The 21,414-nt window shown below is 36.4% G+C and overlaps 2 protein-coding genes across 6 annotated transcripts in view; both read left to right on the forward strand.

Moving 5' to 3' along the window:
- The window catches only part of ATG4C (autophagy related 4C cysteine peptidase), a 93,570-nt gene that overhangs the window by 6,915 nt on the left and 65,241 nt on the right, over positions 1-21,414 (forward strand). For 3 of the 5 annotated variants that reach the window (XM_045477661.1, XM_045477656.1, XM_045477659.1), the window contains 2 exons: positions 17,011-17,067; positions 17,612-17,750. In XM_045477661.1, coding sequence (XP_045333617.1) covers positions 17,675-17,750 — 76 coding nt within the window. In that variant the 5' untranslated portion in view covers positions 17,011-17,067; positions 17,612-17,674. Of the gene's footprint in view, positions 1-786; positions 888-17,010; positions 17,068-17,611; positions 17,751-21,414 lie in introns of all 5 variants that reach the window. The other 2 variants (XM_045477657.1, XM_045477660.1) reach the window with 2 other exon arrangements.
- LOC123598002 (U1 small nuclear ribonucleoprotein C-like) lies at positions 20,902-21,412 on the forward strand. The gene has a single exon (XM_045477662.1). It carries the CDS (start codon positions 20,917-20,919, stop codon positions 21,394-21,396), a length of 480 nt encoding a protein of 159 aa, XP_045333618.1. The 5' UTR covers positions 20,902-20,916; the 3' UTR covers positions 21,397-21,412.

The raw sequence follows: 21,414 nt of genomic DNA on the forward strand, positions 1-21,414 counted from the left end.
AACAATGCTCTTCTTTTGAGTGATGATACAATTCAAGCATTAATCTTTAACAATAGACGTAATTGTTGAGGGTACTTTAACACATTCCTAAGGAATATGGCTAGTGTTATCCTCATTTATACCCAGAATAGTAAGATGTATGTTATTTGTGTGTCCTTGGTCTTTGTATTTGAAGAGTCCCAGTTGTGACTGTGTGTGATTTTTTTCATATGTGAATATTCTCATTGGAAAGGGGGAAAATATTTCTCTGAATAATTATAACACTTTATATTCTGTGAGACATACCATGTTCTGTCTTGATTTCTGGTTAGTTACAAACATCTTTCATATTAGAATGTAAGTTTAATGGGGTCAGGAACTGGGTTTCATGGCTCATTGTATCTCCCATAGTTCCTTATGAAAGTAACCAAATACTTGATGAATGAATTAATGTGATATTTTGTGTTTAAGTGAGGTATAATTATTAGTCTCAATAATATGGATGCACCTTTTTGTAGTAGAAGTAAACTAATGGACTTGGAAAAGGTCTTATCCATATTTACATGTTAAACCTCAGAATCACTGTGTCTGAAATTGAATTTCCCATCTTCCCCTTTAGCCTTCTCCTATTGGGTTAACTGTTTCTGTTAATGGCATTATTATCCTCCTAGACATCAGACCTGAAATCTCAGAGTCACTTTAGTGTTTCCTGTATGTACGTATATAAACATTCATATATTTGTATGATGTTGGTAGTTCTACCATCTCACCTTGTTGCTTGTATCTCATTTCTTATCCCCTTACCAGTATTCTGACTGAGGCCCTCATTAACACTCATATAGCAGTCTTCTGACTAATTGAAGAAATTGAGAATATTTAATGTGGAAGAGAGATGATGCAGCTGGGAGGTAGGTGGGAGGGTATGGGAGGTCTTTATATGATGGGTTATCAAATGTAAGACAGATTAGTTTCAGAAGGCCCAACCAGGATCAGTTGGTAGAAATTAAAAGGATACAGTCTTTCGGTTCCATATGTCTTTCAGACAAGTGAAGTTGTTTAAAATGAGCTGGAATGGGGCACCTGGATGGCTCAGTGGGTTAAGTGTCCGCCTTCACCTCAGGTCATGATCTCATGGCTCATTAGTTCGAGCCCCATGTTGGGCTCTGTGCTGACAGTCCAGAGCCTGGAGCCTGCTTCACATTCTGTCTCCCTCTCTCTCTGCCCTTCCCCAGCTCGTGCATACACTCTCTCTCTCAAATATAAACAAACATTAAAAAAATTTATAAAATGAGCTGGAATAATATAGTTATATGGATACTCTAGAATAGTTATGTTAGTAAAGAAAAATAGTTTAAAACACTCTCAGGCTTTTAAATTTATAGCTCAGTACTTAAAGCTCATTAAGTACTGAGCACCCTGTTTTGGAGGTTTTCCCTAGAAGCTGGGTGAATGCACTTGGCTAGGATGTTGTAAAGGAGATCTCACTGCTATATAGGTGGTTGAATATGATTAATGATTAGTGAGTGAGTTTGAACCAGACAGCAGGTTAGATTCCGGTGGGTGGGAGTGTTTTGTTTTGTTTTTTTAATTTTTGAAATTCACACATTTTCTTTCATTGTACACTGTAGGTTAGGAGAGATTACTGATAGATTGGAGTGCATTATGTGGGAAAAAATGGTTAAGAACTGTTATTAATATTACTACTCTCTGGTTACTAGATACTTGGTAAATTCCCTTTGAATCCTGAGATTCTGAAATCCTTCCATACTTGTAGAGGTTAGGTTAATTTTGTCGATTAAATGATTTGACCTTGTATGTTGCTTCTTATATGCAGACTACATATTTAACCGCTTGCAAAGTTGTATTTTGAAGTATGGAGGCTCCAACCATTCATAGTTACCCCAGACTTACAGACCCCAGAGGTTATGTGATATTATTAAAATTTACTTACCAAATTATAGTAAATATTTTATGTTTCTTAGAGATAAGATCAAGATGAAGTAAGTATTATATGATCTTAGAGATAAGATCAAGAGCCAAGGAATACTTAAGGCAGGCCAAATATCATTAATACTTCTTACTATAATTTTCAAGTAAATGATTGAGGTCATTTAAACTCCTTATATCCTGTTTAGATTGTTATGATGACGACTTTACAGTCTGAACATGTACTGCACAAATGGAGGCTTTTGCCTGTAGGAACTTGATAGCAAGGCCACATTTGAGGGTAAATGAATGCTCAGTACTTAGTGTCTTCTTTGTAATTTTTAGATTTAAGAGAAGAATGCATAAGTAGTACCTTTTATTTGCATTATCATTGTAAAGTAGCTGTGCATTCATGTAGTGTTTTTACCAGGAGGGTGTGATCCTGAGGAGTCGAAAGAATGTTTGTAAGATGTATCCTTGAGGCAAAACTATCTTATTAAAAATGGGTTGTTGTTTTTTTTTTTTTTTTACTATTTTTGAGAGAGAAAGGGAGAGAGCACGAGGCTGTGAGCAGGGGAAGGGCAGAGTGAGAGGGTGACAGAGGATCTAAAATGGGCTCTGTGCTGACAGCAGAGAGCTTAATGCAGGGCTCGAACTCATGACCTGAGCCGAAGTCAGATGCTCAGTTGACTGAGACACCCAGGTGCCCCTTTCATCCTTCTTTTAAAAGCCAGTTTCTTAATATGTGAGTCCTGCCATTATTATATATCTGTTCCTTTTCTCAGTCTTTTTTATCCTTATCTCTTACTATCATCTACTTTGCCTAACCCTTAGCTCTGAAAGGGGACAATCCAAATAAATATTACCAGTGTTCGCCCTTTCTTCATATTGGTGACTTTTTAAAAGAAATAAACATGCTAGGTTTACAAACAACATTGTTAGACTACCAAGTTCAGTGTAGGAAGATAGAAGATTGGCAAATATAGGAAAAGAGGGAATAGAAATGGATACAGTAATTGATGTTTATGCAAAGAACTGAGATGGAGGGCAATAAGAGAGCAGAGATGACAGACCAACATATTGAGAGACATTCAAGGTCAGACAAGGGATTAATAATTTGTTACTAAAAGTGCAAGCAGGTAGAAAAGGTTACAGTAGATGAAAACTTAGAATGGACCTCACAGTTCATTTTATTTGATGGTATAGCTAAAAGCACATAAAAATTCTAAATCAATATCTATATTTCATTTTGCTGCAGAATACCGTTTGGGGAAGATGCCCAAGCATACGCAAATCCAGTAAATCTGCAGTGTTTTTGTCGGTTGTACTATGTGACTGAGATATATTCTGTAGAATCAGTTCCTGAAGTTATGTCAGGAGCTTTTACTTGGCTTTAAATTCTCAGTGGATAAAATATTCTGTCTGTTGCCATATGAGAGAGGCTGATTACCTTCATCTGCCCTTCAAGGGCATTGATTTGAGTACCCTTTACATTTATCAGTTTATAATTTATCGACTGTCTTAATGCATGGTTATGGTTAGAAAAGTGACTCTCTAAAAATGACATCTGGGTCTCAATCGATGATTTTCATATCAAGGGTTGTAGCTCTGCTTTCCAAAAGAACTCTGCTTAGTCTTCACTCTGCTTTTCACATAATTAACAGTAAAGTTTAGGAATAAACCTCATCTGATAGCTTTATGTTTACTAAGATAAAATAAAATAGAATTTTCTCTTCTTTACTGCTATTTTTTAATTAAAATGGATTTGTCAGAATGTAAGTAGTGAACAGAAATATGGGAATGATGGATGGTAAGATTTATTGTAGTATGCATTAATAAAGTCTACTTGAAAAAAGTTACTTATTTCTCTAAACTTCAAGAAATAAGTATAAATCCCTTCTTCAAAGTGGAAATTGGGAACAGTGTTATTTTGATGGTTTTCCAGACTGAGGCTCTGACAACACTACATAAAATAAACAAGAATTTTGGCATATTGTTTTGATCACTGCAGCAGTGAAACCAGGTATTTTAGATAACAAAAGAGATTGAAATATAGATAATGAGTAAATCATCCCTTTATACCTGATAGAATGAATTTTAATTAATTTTTAATTTTTTTTAAAAATTAGGAAAGTTTTTGGAAAGGGAATTTGTGGGTGTGAGGATAGTTTAGAATTTTGCAATGAGACTGCTGTCAAAGTTCATTGTGGTTTTATTTATTTTTTTGCTCATTTTAGTTAAACTAAAAGTACTGTTTGTCTTGCCTTTCCTTGGCTTATCTCACACAGGTGTAAAAAAGACATTTTAATAGACTGAATGGACTCAGTTATTAATTTATTCCTTTTCCTCTTTCCAAATCTCACTATTATTTAAAAAAAATTTTTTTAACGTTTTTTTTTTTATTTATTTATTTTTGAGACAGGGAGAGACAGAGCATGAACAGGGGAGGGTCAGAGAGAGGGAGACACAGAATCCGAAACAGGCTCCAGGCTCCGAGCTGTCAGCACAGAGCCTGACGCGGGGCTCGAACTCACGGACTGCGAGATCGTGACCCGAGCCGAAGTCGGCTGCTTAACCGACTGAGCCACCCAGGCACCCCTCACTATTATTTTAAAGAGAAACAAAAATTATGAATTAACTAGGGATTTCCTCTAATTCATTTTATTCAGCCAAAACTGCCATAGGGAATTATATTGAGGAAGTTAAGTTTTCTACATGACTCAATAGCTGAGTGTGATGTCTTTAAGAACTGGAAAAATAAAATTGTTTATCTTAAAAAGGAAAAAGCACTCTGTCAGCATTTTATCTTTCTTACAGTCTGCTTAGGAATTTTGTAATGGAATGTCTTCTCTGTAGACTTCTTAGTCAAGCAATTTCAGGCACATTTGTAATGTTCTGTATTCAATTTTTAATGGGAGCATTTTTTGAATATTTCGTTAATTTAAAATGGGTTCAATATAAACAGTTTGAATAATAAAGTACAAAAAATTAAGAAAATATGACATTTCATCTCTTAGAGAGTTCTACATTTAGTGTGGACTTCTAGACATTGTTTTTCCATATTTTGTGGTGTGTGCAATTCTATATACATATATAATATGCATATAGATGTGTAAATTGTATTTATACCATTCTCTCTTCCTTTACCTCACTCTATATAAATTTAGTAAACTTTAACTTTTTAGGTTCGTAGCCAAATTGAGCAGAGTTCTTACATTACCTCCTGTCCCACAAAACACAGAACCATAACCCCCCCACCCCCAACCAACATCCTGCACCAGAGTGGTACATTTATTACAGTCAAACCTATAGTCACATATCATTATCACTCCAGGTCCATAGTTTATATATTAGGGTTCACTTTTAGTGTACATTGTGTGGGTTTGGATAAATGTATAATAACATGTATCTACAACTGTAGTATTCTAGAGAATAGTTTCTAAAAATCTAAAAACAGTTGCCTAAAAATCCTCTGTGTTCTGCCTATTCATCTTTACGCCTACAGCCCCAATCCCTCACAAACACATATATTTTTACTGCTTCTGTAGTTTTTAAAACATTTTTAAAAAATATTTATTTTGAGAGTGTGTGAGAGAGGGCATGAGAGTGAGGGAAGGGCAGAGAGAGAGAGAGACAGAGAGAGAGAGAGAGAGACAGAGAGAGAGAGAGAGAGAGAGACAGAGGGAGACAGAGAGAGAGAGAGAATCCCAAGCAGGCTCCACACTCAGCATGGAGCCCAATGTGGTGGGACTCCATCTCATGATCTGGGAGATCAAGACCTGAGCCGATATCAAGAGTTAGATGCTAAACCAACTGAGCCACCCAGGTGCTCCTACTGTTTCTGTAGTTCTGCCTTTTCCAGAATGTACAGTTTGACATACAGTGGCCTCTTAAGATTGGCTTCTTTCACTTAGTAATATACATTTAGTTTTCTTTCATATCTTTTTATGGCTTGATAGCTCATTTAGGTGCCTGGGTAACATTCTTTTGTATGAATGTATTATAGTTTATCTGTTCACATACTGAAGGAGATCTTGGTTGCTTCCAAGTTCCAATAAAACTGCTATAAACATCTTTGTGCAGGTTTTTGTGTGGATTGTTTTCATTTCATTTTGGGTAAATACCAAAGAGCACCACTGCTAAATCATATGCTAAGAGTATGTTTAGTTTTGTAAGAAGCTGCCAGACTGTCTTCCAAAGTGGCTGTAACATTTTGCATACCCATCAGCAATGAATGAGAGTACATATTGCTTGACATCCTTGCCAGCATTTAGTGTTATCAGTGTTTTGGATTTTGGCCATTTTAATAGGTATGTAGTGGTATCTCACTGTTTTAATTTGATTTCCCGGATAGCGTATGTGGAGAATATATTCATATGCTTATTTCCCATCTTTGGTGAGGTGAATCTGTTTAGATCTTTGGACCATTTTAAAATTAGGTTGTTCATTTTCTTATTGAGTTTTAAACATCTTTGTATATTTTACATAGCACACCTTTATCAGATGTGTGTTTTCCAAATATTTTCTCCCAGTCTGTGGCTTGTCTTTTCATTCTCTTGACATTGTCTTTCACAGAGAAGTTTTAAATAAAAAAAAAATTAATATTTATTTTTGAGAGAGAGATAGAGATAGAGAGAGAGAGAGAGAGAGAGAGGCAGAGAGAGAGGGAGACACAGAATCCAAAGCAGGCTCCAAGCTCTGAGCTGTCAGGACACAGCCTGATGTGGGGCTTGAACTCACAAACCACAAGGTCATGACCTGAGTGGAAGTCAGATGCTTAACTGATTGACCCACCCAGGTGCCCTGAGAAGTTTTTAATTTTAATGAAATCCAGTTTACCAGTTATTTTTTTTTAAGGGTTTGTGCCTTTGGTGCTATGTCTAAAAAGTCATTGCCATACTGAAGGTCATTTAGGTTTTCTTCCATGTCATCTTCTAGGATTTTTATAGTTTTGTGTTTCACATTTAGGTCTACAGTCCATTTTGAGTTAATTTTTGTAGAAGGTGTATGGTCTTGTCTAGCTCCTTTTTTTTTTTTTGCATGTGTATGTCCAGTTGTTCCAGCACCATTTATTGAAAAGACTGTCTTTGCTCCATTGTATTGCCTTTACTCCTTTGTCAAAGACCAGTTGACTGTATTTATGTTGGTCTATTTGTGGGCTCTCTATTCTGTTCCATTGATCTATTTGTCTATTCTTTTGCCAGTACCAATAATGTCTTTGTCCGATTTTGGTATTAGGGTAATGCTGACCTCATAGAATGAATTAGGAAGTATTTTCTCTGCTTCTACTGGGAGAGACTGTAGAGAATTGGTACAAATATTTGGTAGAATTCAACAGTGAAACCATTTGAGCCTGATTTTTTTTTTTTGGAAGATTATTAATTGTTGATTCATATTTTTCTAATGGATATAGACCTATGTAAATTGTCTACTTGTGTGAATTTTGGCAAACTGTCTTTAAAGGAATTGCTTCATTTCATCTAGGTTATCAAATTTGTGAGCATAGAACTGTTCATAATATTCCTTTATTGTCCTTTTAATGGCCATGGGATCTGTGGTGATGTCCCCTGTTTCATTTCTGATGTTAGTAATTTGTGTGTTTCCTCTCTCTCTCTCTCTCTGTCTCTCACTCTCTCTTTTTTTTTTTTCTTAGCTAGCCTGGCTGTAGGCTTGTAGATTTTATTGATCTTTTCAAAGAATCAGCTTTGGTTTTGTTGCTTTTCTCTGATTTCTTTCTTTCTGCCTTAATTTTTATTATTTCTTTTTCTGCTTACTTTAGACTTAATATGCTCTTCTTTTTCTGATTTCCTAAGGTGGAGGCTTAGGTTATTGTTTTTAGATCTTTCTTCTTTTCTAATATATGCATTCTCAATGCTATTAATTTCCTGTAAATTTTAAGGGAATTTTGCGGCATATCACAAATTTTAAGTTGTATTCTCATTTTCATTTAGTTAAAAACATTTCTTAATTTCTCTTGATGTTTCTTATTTGGCCTTGTGTTATTTAGAAGTGTTTTGTTTAATCTCCAAGTATTTGGAGATTTTGCAGCCAACTTTCTGTTACTGATTTCTAGTTTAACTCCATTGTGGTGAGAACAAATGTATGGTTTCTATTCTTTTAAATTTGTTAAGAGGTGTTTTATGGCCCAGAATCTGGTCATTCTTGGTGAATATTCCATGAGAACTTGAGAATAATGTGTAATCTATTTTTGTTGGGTGAAGTAGTCTGTCAATTATGTCCAGTTGATTAATGGTCTATTTACTTACTTGTTTTTAAAATGTTTATATATTTTTGAGAGAGAGAGAGCAAGCGGAGGTGGGGCAGAGAGAGAGGGGAACAGAGGATCCGAAGTGGGCTCCATGCTGACAACATAGAGCCCGATGTGGGGCTCAAACTTGTGAACCGTGAGATCATGACCTGAGCCAAAGTCTGAGGCTTAACTGACTGAGCCACTCAGGTGCCACTGATGGTGCTATTTAATTCAACACTGTCTTTACTGATTTTCTGCCTGCTGGACCTGTATTTCTGTTAGAGGGATGTTAAAGTCTGTAACCGTAATAGAGGATTCATCTGTTTCTTCTTACAATTTTATCAGTTTTGCCTCACATATTTTGATGCTCCCTGAATATCTTTTTATCATAATAAATATAGATCTATATCATAATATGCATATACCATAATTTAGTCATCAGCAGATGTTTGTGTCTATTAGCACACCAGTGTGCTAGCTATAAGGATATAGTAGTGAAGAAGACACATTCTCTGCCCTCATAGACTTTATTATTTGAGAAATAATTATGTAAAATGCTTGTTTCTTCAGACTCACCAATTTAATCTCTTATGATGATGAAAAAAATACGAAACTCCTTTAATGTGCATTACTTAGATTTAGTAAGTTTGAAAAATTTTTTTGTGTTTATTGGCCTTTTTCTTTGGAATGCCTGGATTTTGGGGGGGGTGTTTTTTCCCCTTATTGATTTATAGGAGCTCTTTGTATATTAGAAACATTCATCCTTTTTCTATGTAATAGATATTGAAGTTTTTCCTAACTGATGAATTGTAATTTAACCTAAAGTTCTTTTTCTTCTTCCTATATTGAAATTTTCATTTTTATGTGATTACAGTTTCCTTTCTGATTCCTAGTTTTGTATACCAGGCTTAGAAAGTCCGTTTCTTCAAGATTGTTTAAAAAATTTTAATTAACACTTCTCTGGCGTATAAGCACATGTGCCAAGTGTGTGCATTTGTGTTCAATTCTTTAACTTGTCTAGAATTCATAATCTGTGAGGTAGCTTTATTAAACCAGCTAGCTTATTACTCTAGCACTGTTTAGCAAATTAGCCATTTTTTTCAATGATGTGAAATATTTCCTATGTTAGGTACTAAATTCTTATATATGCTTGAATTTATTTCTTTTCCCCCTATTATCTTTTATTCAGTGTCATCCTTTGCTAATAATAATAAATTTAACTTTTACTAAACTTTAATTACTCTAGTTTTTTTAAATGTTTATTTTTGAGAGAGAGAGAGAGAGAGATCGTGCACAAGCAGGGGAGGGACAGAGAAAGAGAGGGAGACACAGACTCCAAAGCAGGCTCCAAGCTCTGAGCTGTCAACACAGAGCCTGATGTGGGGCTCGAACACACAAACTGAGATTATGCTTGAGCTGAAGTCAGATGCTTAACTGAATGAGCCACCCAGGTGCCCAAATTACTCTAGTTTTGTAATGTGTTTTAATAGTCAGTAAGGCAAATCCTCTCCTTATTTGGAATTTTTGGTTATTCCCTTTTTTAAAAATTTTAAAATCTTTTTATTTAGATGTAACTTTAAACTTAGAGAAAATATGCAAGAATAATAATAGTACATAAAACACAACTAAAATCCTTTACCCAGATTAATCTTTTATATATATATATATATATATACACACACACACATACATATATATACATACATACATACATATGAAATTATTTTTCGGAACCATTTGAGAATAAGTTGTATTCATTGTGACCATTTATGTCTATTTTATTGTAGATTTCATAACAATACTACTGTCATCTAGTTAGATCTGTCAATCTAATACCTTTTATAATTTTATTCCTTTTCTCAGAAGCAGGTATTACATTTAGCTTTTGTGTTTCTTTCATCTCCTTTGATGTGGAAAGATTCCAAGCCTTTCTTTGTCTCACACGACACTGACATTTTTGAAGAATATAATTCTCCCTCCCCTTTTGAAATACATTGTTCCTCATCTGGGGTTAGAGTGATGTTTCCCCATGCTAGATTCAGATTTTGCATTCTAGGCTGGACTACTGTATTTGGTGTACTCTTCTCAGGACTCCCCTCTGAAGGCAAAGAAAAGCCATCTGTTCCACATTGGCAGAGTAATTGTTTAATAGACATTTTTACTGAAGTATAATATACATACAGAAAAGTACACAGGGGTGCCTGGGTGGCTTAGTCGGTTAAGCATCCAACTCTTGATTTTGGCTCAGGTCATGATCTCATGGTTGTGAGTTTGAGCCCATGTCAGGCTCTGTGCTGTCAGTGTGGAGCTTGCTTGGGATTCTCTCTCTGCCTCTCTGCCCTTCCCTTGCTCATGCTCTCCCTCTCTTTCTCTCTATCAAAATAAATAAACTTTCAAGAAAGTTAGAAAAATACACAAATAATAAATAATAAATGGATAGCTCTGTTATCACAAAGTGATCATACCTGTAATTTCACCATAAAGATTTTAATAGAACATTAGCACCCCAAAGCTTACCCTTGTGTCTCCTCTTGGTCACTCCTTCCTCTTTCCCCTTTTCTGAAGGTAATCTCGAATCTGACTTCCAATATCATAGATTAGTTATGCCTATTTTTGAACTTTTAGAAAGGGATTCATATATATGTGTGTGTGTGTGTGTGTGTGTGTGTGTGTGTGTGTGTGTGTGTGTTGTTTGGCTTCTTTAGCTCAGTATTATGTTTGCAAGATTTATTCACATTGTTGATATAGTTGCAGCTCATTCATTCTCAATGCTATATAACATTCCATGTAAAAAATGTACCTTTGGAGCATCTGGGTGGCTCAGTTGGTTAAGTGTCAGCTTAGGTCATGATCTCATGGTTCATAAGTTCAAGCCCTGCATTGGGGCTCTTTGCTGTCAGCACAGAGCCTGCTTTGGATCCTATGTCTCCCTCTCTCTCTGTCCCTCCCCTGCTCATGCAACTCTCTCTTTTGAGAGTATTTTTGAGAGTATTTTTTACATACTGAAAAAAATATATACCACAATACATCCATTTCACAGTTGATGGACATTTGAGTTGTAGCTTGGAGCTATTAAGAATAGTACTGCTATTAACTAACTAGAATTTAAATAGAAATTTGAAAAAAAAAAGAAGAATACTGTTATGAACAGGTTTACACATACGCTTTATTGAATACATGTATGCATTTCTGTTTGGTATATTCCTAGAAGTGCAGTTTCTGGGTCACAGGCTATGAGTATGTTCAGCTTTAATAGATATTGCCAAACATTTTTGCAAAGTGGTTTCATTAATTTTTAACCACACCAGTAGTGTATGAGTTCCTTATACATCTTTCTAACACTTGTAGTTTACTGACTTTTTAAGATTTAGCCAATCTGGTGTGTTTGTAATACAATCTCATTCTGTTTTCAATACATGTTTTCCTTTTTAAAGACCTTTCTTAGGGATATTGACCATTTGGTCATCTACTTATAAAATCATAAGTGTCATCCATTTATAAATAGAAAGTTCCTGTTCAAGTCTTTTGTGTATTATTCTACTCCTTTTGTTATTGACTTATAGGAGGTCTTTGAATATTCCATTTTTACTAATTGAAATATTGACATATTATAACATATAGTTTCAGGTGTACAACATTGATTTAGTACTTTGGAAAATAATCACCACCATAAGGCTAGTTGTCTGTCACCATACAAAGTTACAAATTTGTTTTTCTTATGATGAGAACTTTTAAGATTTACTCTTAGCAACTTTCAAGTATACAATACCATATTATTGACTATAGCCACGATTGCTGTTCATTATATCCCCATTGCATATTTATTTTGTAACTGGAAGTTTATAACTCTTAATCCCCCTCACTCATTTTGCTTACCCCCTCACCTCCTACTCTTTGGCAGCTACTGTTTTCTCTGAGTTTTGTTTTGTTTGTTTGTTTGTTCGTTTGTTTAGATTCCACATGTAAGTGCAATCATACTGATTGTGTCTTTCTCTAACTTATTTCACTTTGCAAAATACCCACAAGGTCCATTGATGTTGTTGCAAATGGCAAGATTTTCCTTTTTTATGGTTGAATAGTATTCCTGTGTGTGTGTGTGTGTGTGTGTGTGTGTGTGTGACTTCTTTATCCATTCATCCATTGATGGACACTTACGTTGCTTTTGTATCTTGGCTATTCTAAATAATTCTGCAGCGAGCATACAGGTGTATATATCTTCAGTTAGTATTTTAGTTTTCCTTGGATACTCAGAAATGGAATTGTTGAATCATATGGTATTTCTTTTTTTTAATGTTTTGGTGAACCCGTATACTGTTTTCCAAAGTGGCTGAACCAGTTTACATTCCCACCAGCAATGCAGAAGGGTCCCTGTTCTCCATGTACTCACCAACACTTGGTATTTCTTGTCTTTTTGATAATAGCCATTTTGACAGGAATGAGGTGATATCTCATTGTGGTTTTGATTTGCATTTTTTTGATGATGAGTGATGTTCATGTGCTTGTTAGCCATCTGTGTGTCTTCTTTGGAAAAATGTCCATTCCGATCCTTTACACGTTTTTAATCCAATTGTTTGATATTTTGTTATTAAGTTGTATGAGTTTTTAATATATTTTTGATATATACCCTTTATTGGATATATGATTTGCAAATATTTTCTCCCATTCAGTAGGTTGCCTTTTTAAAACCAATTTTTTTAATGTCTATTTATTTTTAAGACAGACAGGGACAGAGCATCATCAGGGGAAGGGCAGAGAGAGAGGGAGACACAGAACCCGAAGCAGGCTCCAGGCTCTGAGTTGTCAGCACAGAGCGCAACATGGGGCTTAAACCTGCAAACCATGAGATATCATGACCTGAGCCAAAGTCAGATGCTTAACTGACTGAGCCACCCAGGCGCCCCCATTCAGTAGGTTGTCTTAACATTTTAGTTGATGGTTTCCTTCACTGTACAAAAGCTTTATAGTTTGATGTAGTCCCAGTTGTTTGTTTTTGTTTTTGTTGTCTTTGCCTTTGGAGTCAGATCTGGTTATTCCCTTTTTATAGCATTTTGATTTATACTACTTTCCAATATGGTTCAAAGGATCATCTTCCAAAATCTTCTCTGCTCTAAAGTTAGTATTCTTAGAAACATCCATTTAAATTTTTTTATGGATATAAAGTGGGTTTCTGTCTTTATAGAAGATTGGAATTCAATTTTAGTTACATGAAAGTAACTACCATTGACTCTTGAACAACACAGGTTTGAAAGGCATAGGTCCACTTATACATGTATTTTTTTTTTTTTTTGGTAAATACAGTACAGTGTTATAAATTTATTTTCTCTTTGATTTTTTATTAACATTTTTTTCTAGCTTTATGTAAGAATATAGTATATAGTACATGTGACATACAAAGTGTGTATTAATTCAACTGTTTATGTTATTGGTAAGGCTTTTGGTTGACAGTAGGCTATTAGTAGTTACATTTTGGGGGAGTAAAAAATTATACATGGATTTCTACTAAACAGGGATCAGCACCCAGCCCCTGCATTGTATATTGTTCAGCGGTCATCTGTATACCAAATTATTAAACCAGCAACAGCTTAACGAGTTTGACCTTATAATAATAACTTAATTATTCTCATCTACCCTCTGTATGGTGACAATAAAAGTATTCTTATAGGATAAGTCAAGGATATGTTCCAAAAATGTTTCAAATGTTTCACATTTGGGGGTATAGTTATTCTGAGTGAATAATCTATAGTAGCAGGAATTTTGAGGAAAAATAATAAAAGAAAACTTCACAATTTATTCTGCTCTAAGTTCCTTTAGGTTTGAAAATTTCTCATTAATTTCTGAATCTGTCACAGCATCTTACCTTGGCTATTTATTTATTACTAATTTATTTAGGAGTGATTATCTAAGATACAGACTTAACCCATACAAAATGTCTCACTTTGTCTTCATGTTCCCCCCACCCACTTTAAGGCATTAATTTTACATTCTTGCCAAAGACTATCCAGAGTATCCCTGGTAACCAGTGTTGTGAACTATTTGAACCAAAGTCTTCCCCATGGTCTACTTTCTTTCTGACTTAGAAAGAAAATACATGTATGTACGTTATCTTATTTTAAACATTTGAATTTAGAAGATTCATGGTTGGTGGCTTTTTAACAATAAAAATTTTAAATTCTAAAAATTACATATGTTCTTTGTATAAGATTTGAAAAGGTGGACAATAGTGGCATAAAAATAACCACATAGAGGAGTGCTTGGGTGGCTCAGTCGGTTAAGTGTCTCTTTTATTTTTTATTTATTTTTTTGTTTTTTGAGAGAGAGGGAGGGAGAGAGTGCAAGGGAGTGAGGGGCAGAGAGAGAAAGAATCCCACAAGGGACAGAGAGAGAGAAACGGGGGGGGGGGGAGGGGGAGAGAGATAGGGGCACCTGGGTGGCTCAGTCAGTTAAGCGTCCAGCTTTGGCTCAGGTCATGATCTCACAGCTAATGAGTTTGAGCTCTGCATCGGGCTCTGTGCTGACAGCTCAGAGACTGGAGCCTGCTTCAGATTCTGTGTCTCCCTCTCTCTCTGCCCCACTCCCACTCACGCTGTGTCTCTTTCTCCTTCAAAAATAAACAAACATTAAAAAAATTTAAAAAAAGAGAGGGAGAGAGAGAAGCAGGGCTCATCTGAATAGGGACTGTTTTTACCCAAAGCAGGGCTTGTGTTCACCTGAAGTGGGGCATGAGCTCACCCTAAGTGGGACTCGAACTCATGAACCTTGAGATCATGACTTGAGCCAAAGTCAGATGCTTAATGACTGAACCACCCAGGCACCCTAAGTGTCTGACCCTTGATTTTGGCTCAGGTCATGGTCTCACGGTTTGGAGCCTTCTCTCTCTGCCCCTCCTCCACTATAAATAAATAAATAAATGAATGAATGAATGAATGAATAAATGAATAAATAAATAAATAAATAAATACCATCCACACACAATTTTACATCCAGAGAAACTTGTCAATTTTTGATGTGCTTCTTTCTAACTCTTCCCCTGTCCCTTCCCCCGCCAGTACCGTATGATGCATAAAGTTTTAGATTCTGCAGTGTTTCTCCATTTTCACAAACTTTCTGAAGACATTTTTAATGGATATGAATTCTATCATGTGGATGCACATTTTATAAACCTTTCTTCTTGCTTTTCCAGATTTTGTTAAATTATGCAATTTTCTGAAGGAAAATTTTTCTTTCCTTTTCTATATTCTAGTTGTTAGTGAAAAAATGTTCAATTGACAGAGGTTTACAGCTTGTAGAAGTGCTACTGGTGATATACCTATATTTATTAATTTATCAGTACACTGATTCATTTAATAAACATTTTGAGAACCAGTCACATGCCAGGCAGAGCTTACAGATACTCAGAAAGTTGACCATCTAGTGGAAGAGGTAAGAAGTAATAACAATTCAGTATGATGAGTCCTGTGATAGAGGAAGACAGGATCCTGTAGGATCTAAGAGCAGGGACCCGTCTAATTTGAGATACGGAAGTGGGGAGAAATCTTACAAGTCTTATAAGAGGAGGTGAAACTTAAGCTGGGTCTTAGGGACTCAAGATAATAAGGTAGTCAAAAAGTGAGAGTGAGCAGGAAGACATTCTAGGCGAAGGGAACAGCACATGAAAGGTGTGAAGTATCAGATAGCATGTCCAATAGAAAGCTTTCATATTAATATTAAAAATGGCTTCAGTATATGGTACATGTGAAGGAAAGGCAAGAGAGGAAGCTAAGAAAGAGGGCAGACATAATTTCTTGAAGGGCCTTAAATATCATTCTCAAGGCTGAGAGTGTAAACATAATCATGGCAAAGTCCTTGAGGAACGTGTTTGTAGCTCTACTTTTCACTGATAATCAGCAATGCTCAAATTAATAGCTCTCACTCTCTAAGCTCCTGATCTATATATCCAGCTGCCTAGTTGGCCTCTCTAGAATATAGTTAGAATGTAAGCTCCATGAGAGGAAGTATTTCACTGCTTTAGTCCTAAGCTGTATCTGCATTGCCTTGAACAGTACCTGGCAATAATTTATTGAATAATTAAATAAATGTTTGATAGAGAATCACGTATCTCTCAGAGGCATCTCAAACTACATATAAATCAAATTTGTGATCTTCCTCCTCTAGCCAGATCCTTTCTAATGTTCCCTATTTCAATGATTATCACCATTTATTTAGTTTCACAAGCCAGGAACATGGGTATATCTGTTGGCATATCTGTTTTTCTTGCCTTCTATATTCATTTAATTGCCAAGACATTGAAGTTGTGACATATTTCCTTATATGTCTGTTTCCCTCCCTCTTTACTGTTCCAGCCCAGACTATTATCATCTCTTTCCTAGTCCTGTACAATCCTAGGAAACTCTAATTCTGTACTCTTGTCCCTTTTCAGTCTATTCTTTGTGCTGGTCTTAGAATCAAGCCCATAGAATCAGATTCTGATATTCCTGTTTGAAACCAGTTTTTCTTTGGATAAAGAACAACATTCTTAACATGGTCTACAAGGCCCTGTGTGCTCTAGCCCATGTCAAACCTTTGGCTACATCTCAAGTGCCTTTTCTGGACTATCCATATCTAGTCACATTGGCTTTTAAAATTTTTCCAATGGACCATGCTTTCTCCTGACTCCACTGTATAATGAGTAGCTTTTAGTACATGTTATAAAATGGAACATCTACTGTTAGAGAAATAAATGTATCAATACTTTTGAGGAGATATTTATTACCCTAAAAGAGCACTGTTCTGTGCAGCATTGTTTTCTTGAAAAGTAAACCTGTGAATTATTGTAAATAAGCACAAGCATGTTAAAGTATAATTTGTTCCTTTTTCAGATTATATCACACATCTCACCTTTCCCTCAAGTCAGTTATAAAGCAAGTACTTACAAGGTACATTTATTCTTATTTTAAAGTAAGAAAATATTTTCCGTTGTAAATTTAAGCTATTGTTTTAAATGCTGCAGTATTGAGATAGGAAGGAAATGTAGGAAATGCCTTAAAAAACAAAACAATTCGGTTTTATATGAAAGTAGTGACTTAATTAGAATGGTGACTTAAAGCCTCCATTCTGAAGATAGCTGTCATTTCTTATAAGATTTGAAACCACCTTCTCTATAATAAATAAAACAAGTTGAACAGTCTCAAAAGCACCAAAGCTGAGTTGTTTTACTAAGCTAATTTATTGTTCTTAATTGTGAGCACCTGGAGGAAATTATTGTTTGGTTTTGTATGATAATTTTTATTGTATATTTGGTATTAAATGTTTCTGTAATTAAAATATTTATAGAATATATTGTATTCTGTTATGGAAAATGAGAAACTGGTTTGCTCATTTGTAGTTCAAGTTGTATTTAATCAGTTAAGTAACTTTAGCAGGTATTGCACCATATGATATATATTCATTACTGATATTTCTTTAATTTTTTTCTTTTAGTCAAAAGATTAAACTTTACAGAAGAATGCAATCAAGTGATGGCTTTTTCTTTAGAATTTGAATATGGAGGCCACAGGAACAGATGAAGTTGACAAGCTAAAAACTAAATTTATATCTGCTTGGAACAACATGAAATATAGTAAGTGTCATGATTTAAAAATTATATAAATCCAAAGAAATATTTGAAGATGTATATCATCTGCCTTATAAAGTCATTGAAAATTGGTTGAGGTTCTCTTGAATGAAATATTTCTGTAAGGAATGTAAATAAGAATATATTCAGAAGAAAGAGCCAAATATCATCATAAACATTGCCTAGAAACTTAGGCATACTGTGTGGTCCTTTTTCCTTTAAACATTCAGAAGCAAAAAGAATTTATTTAGGTGATGATAATACCTCAGGTTTTCAGACTCAGTTTTAGGCAACTGTATGTATAAACTAGGAAGCAAGCAAAATAAACCTTTGAACACACCAAGCAGATATGTTCACACACCAATACCTATGAATTTCTCTCAGACCCTTGTGTTTAACCTTGGGTTTGTGAACAAAGCCATTAAGGATCTTATGGTGATTTTAAAGCCCACCTTGGACTAGAAACAATTTGGAGAAGAAGAAGCTTTCAAAGATGGAGAAATACTCAGCAGAACCAGCTTCAACCAGGAAGAAGTTCAGATCCATAAAATAGGAATGATAACATTTAAAAAACTCCCTTTATAATGCAGATTCAGGTAGGGGAGCCAAGATGGCAGAACAGCATGGAAGTTTTTTGTGTATCTCGCGTCCATGAAATACAACCAGACCAACACTAAACCATCTTGCACACCTAGAAAACTGATCTGAGGATTAACACAACAATCTGCACAAGCTGAACCACAGAATTCAGCGGGTACATGGCGCGAAGAGGTGAACTGGGGGAGAGAGAAGCCACAGAGGGCAGGGAGCCACTTTTGCTTGGGGAGAGAGGATGGAGCTGGTGGGGGGGGGGGTAGCGGAGAATACAGGAAAAGCACCCCTCCCCAAAAGCAGCTGGAAAGTGAAAATTGGAAACAGCTGCAGGGACTAAACTAAAAAGGGAGAAATGAGAAAGGAGAAAGGGGAGGGTTTAAATTCCATTAAGACTGTAAACGGGAGTGCAGAGTCTGAAACTCCACAGCTCAATACCTGGCGGTGGCTCTGGTGGGAAGGGCGAATCCCCAGGAGCAGAGTGGGGTCCAGGAGGTTCTCAGGCCACACTGGGAGAAGTGGTTCCATTGCTAGAAGGACATTTGGTGGAGGCTGTGAGGTCACCTGGTCCCAGCAGACCCCAGAGAATGGCCACATTTGCTGGTGCTGGAACAAGGTCGTTAAGGGTGAAGACTGGTGCCAGATGTATTGTGATTTTCCATAATCCCTGAAATGCTGCTGCTACACTATCTCACGAACTTTTTCTGGGGCGGGCTGGCACCTGGCTGCAGTCTCTGGGCATCGGCAGCAGCACGGTCCCGTGAACATTCCTGGGCGCAGCTGGCATCCGACCATTGCTCGGTGAGACCCTCCGCAGAGGGGTGGAACGGGTTAAAGCTGCAGTCCCTCAGAATTAAGGGGCCAGGGAAAACAGCCACATCTGAGACAAAACTCGGGACGGAGGTACTACCTGGGGTTTGGTCATGGACTGTATAAAAGCGGGGAGTGGACAAAAGCTGAAGACAAAGGAGGGGTGTGTGATTGTTGATCAGGGAGAACAGTTCCTATAGTAGAGACTGGGTAGCTGCCTGACGCCACTTTCACTGCTCCCATGCATGCACATATGCACCTGCAAACGCCACAACAATCCACCCCAGTAGGCTAGCAACGCCATCTCGTGGAGAACAGAGCTGTTACACTAAGCCCTGCCGAACTGGGCCAACCTCGCTCTTCAAGAACACAAGTCTCACTGCCTGCTTAGTTTATGGAAATAAACTTCTAGGGGAAAATGAAGTAATTTCAGTCGTATTTCAGTCTGTTGGCATGCCCAACTATTCAATTTTCTTTTTTAAAAATTTTTTTTCTTCTCTTTTTCATTTCTTTTTCTTGAATACAGAAAGAAAAAAATCATTTTTATTTTCAATTTTTATTAAAAATATTTTACTTTAAATTCTTTTCCTGGGGCGCCTGGGTGGCGCAGTCGGTTGGGCGTCCGACTTCAGCCAGGTCACGATCTCGCGGTCTGTGAGTTCGAGCCCCGCGTCGGGCTCTGGACTGATGGCTCGGAGCCTGGAGCCTGTTTCCGATTCTGTGTCTCCCTCTCTCTCTGCCCCTCCCCCGTTCATGCTCTGTCTCTCTCTGTCCCAAAAATAAATAAACGTTGAAAAAAAGTTTAAAAAAAAAAAAAAATTCTTTTCCTATTTTTTTACTTTTGTGTAATTTTTTTCAAATTCTATTTTACTTCCATCATTTTATTTTAGTCTACTTCAGTGTATTCACTTTTCCAAATTTTCAAATGATATTTTTTTCTTTTTTCTCTTTTTGGTTTCTTTTCTTTTTCTTGAATACAGAAAGAGAAAAAATTCATTTTTATTTTTAATTTTTATTACAAATGTTTTTATTTAATTTTTTCTACTATATTCTTTACTTTTGTGTAAATTTTTTCAAATTCTATTTTACTTCCATCATTTCATTTTACTCTACTTCAGTGTACCCAGTTTTTAAAATTTTCAAACAATTGGCTTTTTTTTTCTTCCCTCCCTCCTTTTTTCTCTAATCTATGAAGCCACTTTCAACACCCAGACCAAAACACACCTAGGATCTAGCATCATTTATTCGATTTTTTTGGTGTGTGTCTTTTTAATTTTAACATTTTTTTAATTTTAATTTTTTTTAGTTTTAATTTTTTCTACTTCATTAATTTCTTTTCTCCGTTCAAAATGACGAAACGAAGGAATTCACCCCAAAAGAAAGAGCAGGAAGAAACGACAGCCAGGGACTTAACCAACACAGATACAAGCGAGATGTCTGAAACAGAATTTAGAATCACAAGAATAAGAATACTAGCTGGAGTTGAAAATAGATTAAAATCCCTTTCTGCGGAGATAAAAGAAGTAAAAACTAGTCAGGATTAAATAAAAAATGCTATAACTTAGCTGCAATCACGAATGGATGCCATGGCAGCAAGGATGGATGAGGCAGAACAGAGAATCAGTGATAGAGAGGACAAACTTCTGGAGAATAATGAAGCAGAAAAAAAGAGGGAGATTAAGGCAAAAGAGCACGATTTAAGAATTAGAGAAATCAGTGACTCATTAAAAAGGAACAACATCACGGAGTGGCCAACAGTCTGAGAAGCAACATGCCTAAGTTTTATTGTGACTACTGCAACACATACCTCACCCATGACTCTCCACCTGTGAGAAAGACACACTGCAATGGTAGGAAACACAAAGAGAATGTGAAAGACCACTATCAGAAATGGATGGAAGAGCAAGCCCAGAGCCTGATCGACAAAACAACTGCTGCATTTCAGCAAGGAAAGATTCCTCCTACTCCATTCTCTGCTCCTCCTCCAGCAGGGGTGATGATTCCATCTCCCCCTAGTCTCCCAGGTCCTCCTCGCCCTGGTATGATGCCAGCACCCCATATGGGGGGCCCTCCCATGATGCCAATGATGGGCCCTTCTCCTCCTGGGATGATGCCAGTGGGACCTGCTCCTGGAATGAGGCCGCCTATGGGAGGCCACATGCCAATGATGCCTGGGCCCGCAATGATGAGACCTTCCGCCCGTCCCATGATGGTACCCACTCAGCCAGGAATGACTCGACCAGACAGATAAGGAGAGACAGGAACCTCT

This window comes from Leopardus geoffroyi, chromosome C1, assembly GCF_018350155.1.
Source record: "Leopardus geoffroyi isolate Oge1 chromosome C1, O.geoffroyi_Oge1_pat1.0, whole genome shotgun sequence".
In the NCBI taxonomy this organism is placed as follows: Eukaryota; Metazoa; Chordata; class Mammalia; order Carnivora; family Felidae; genus Leopardus; species Leopardus geoffroyi.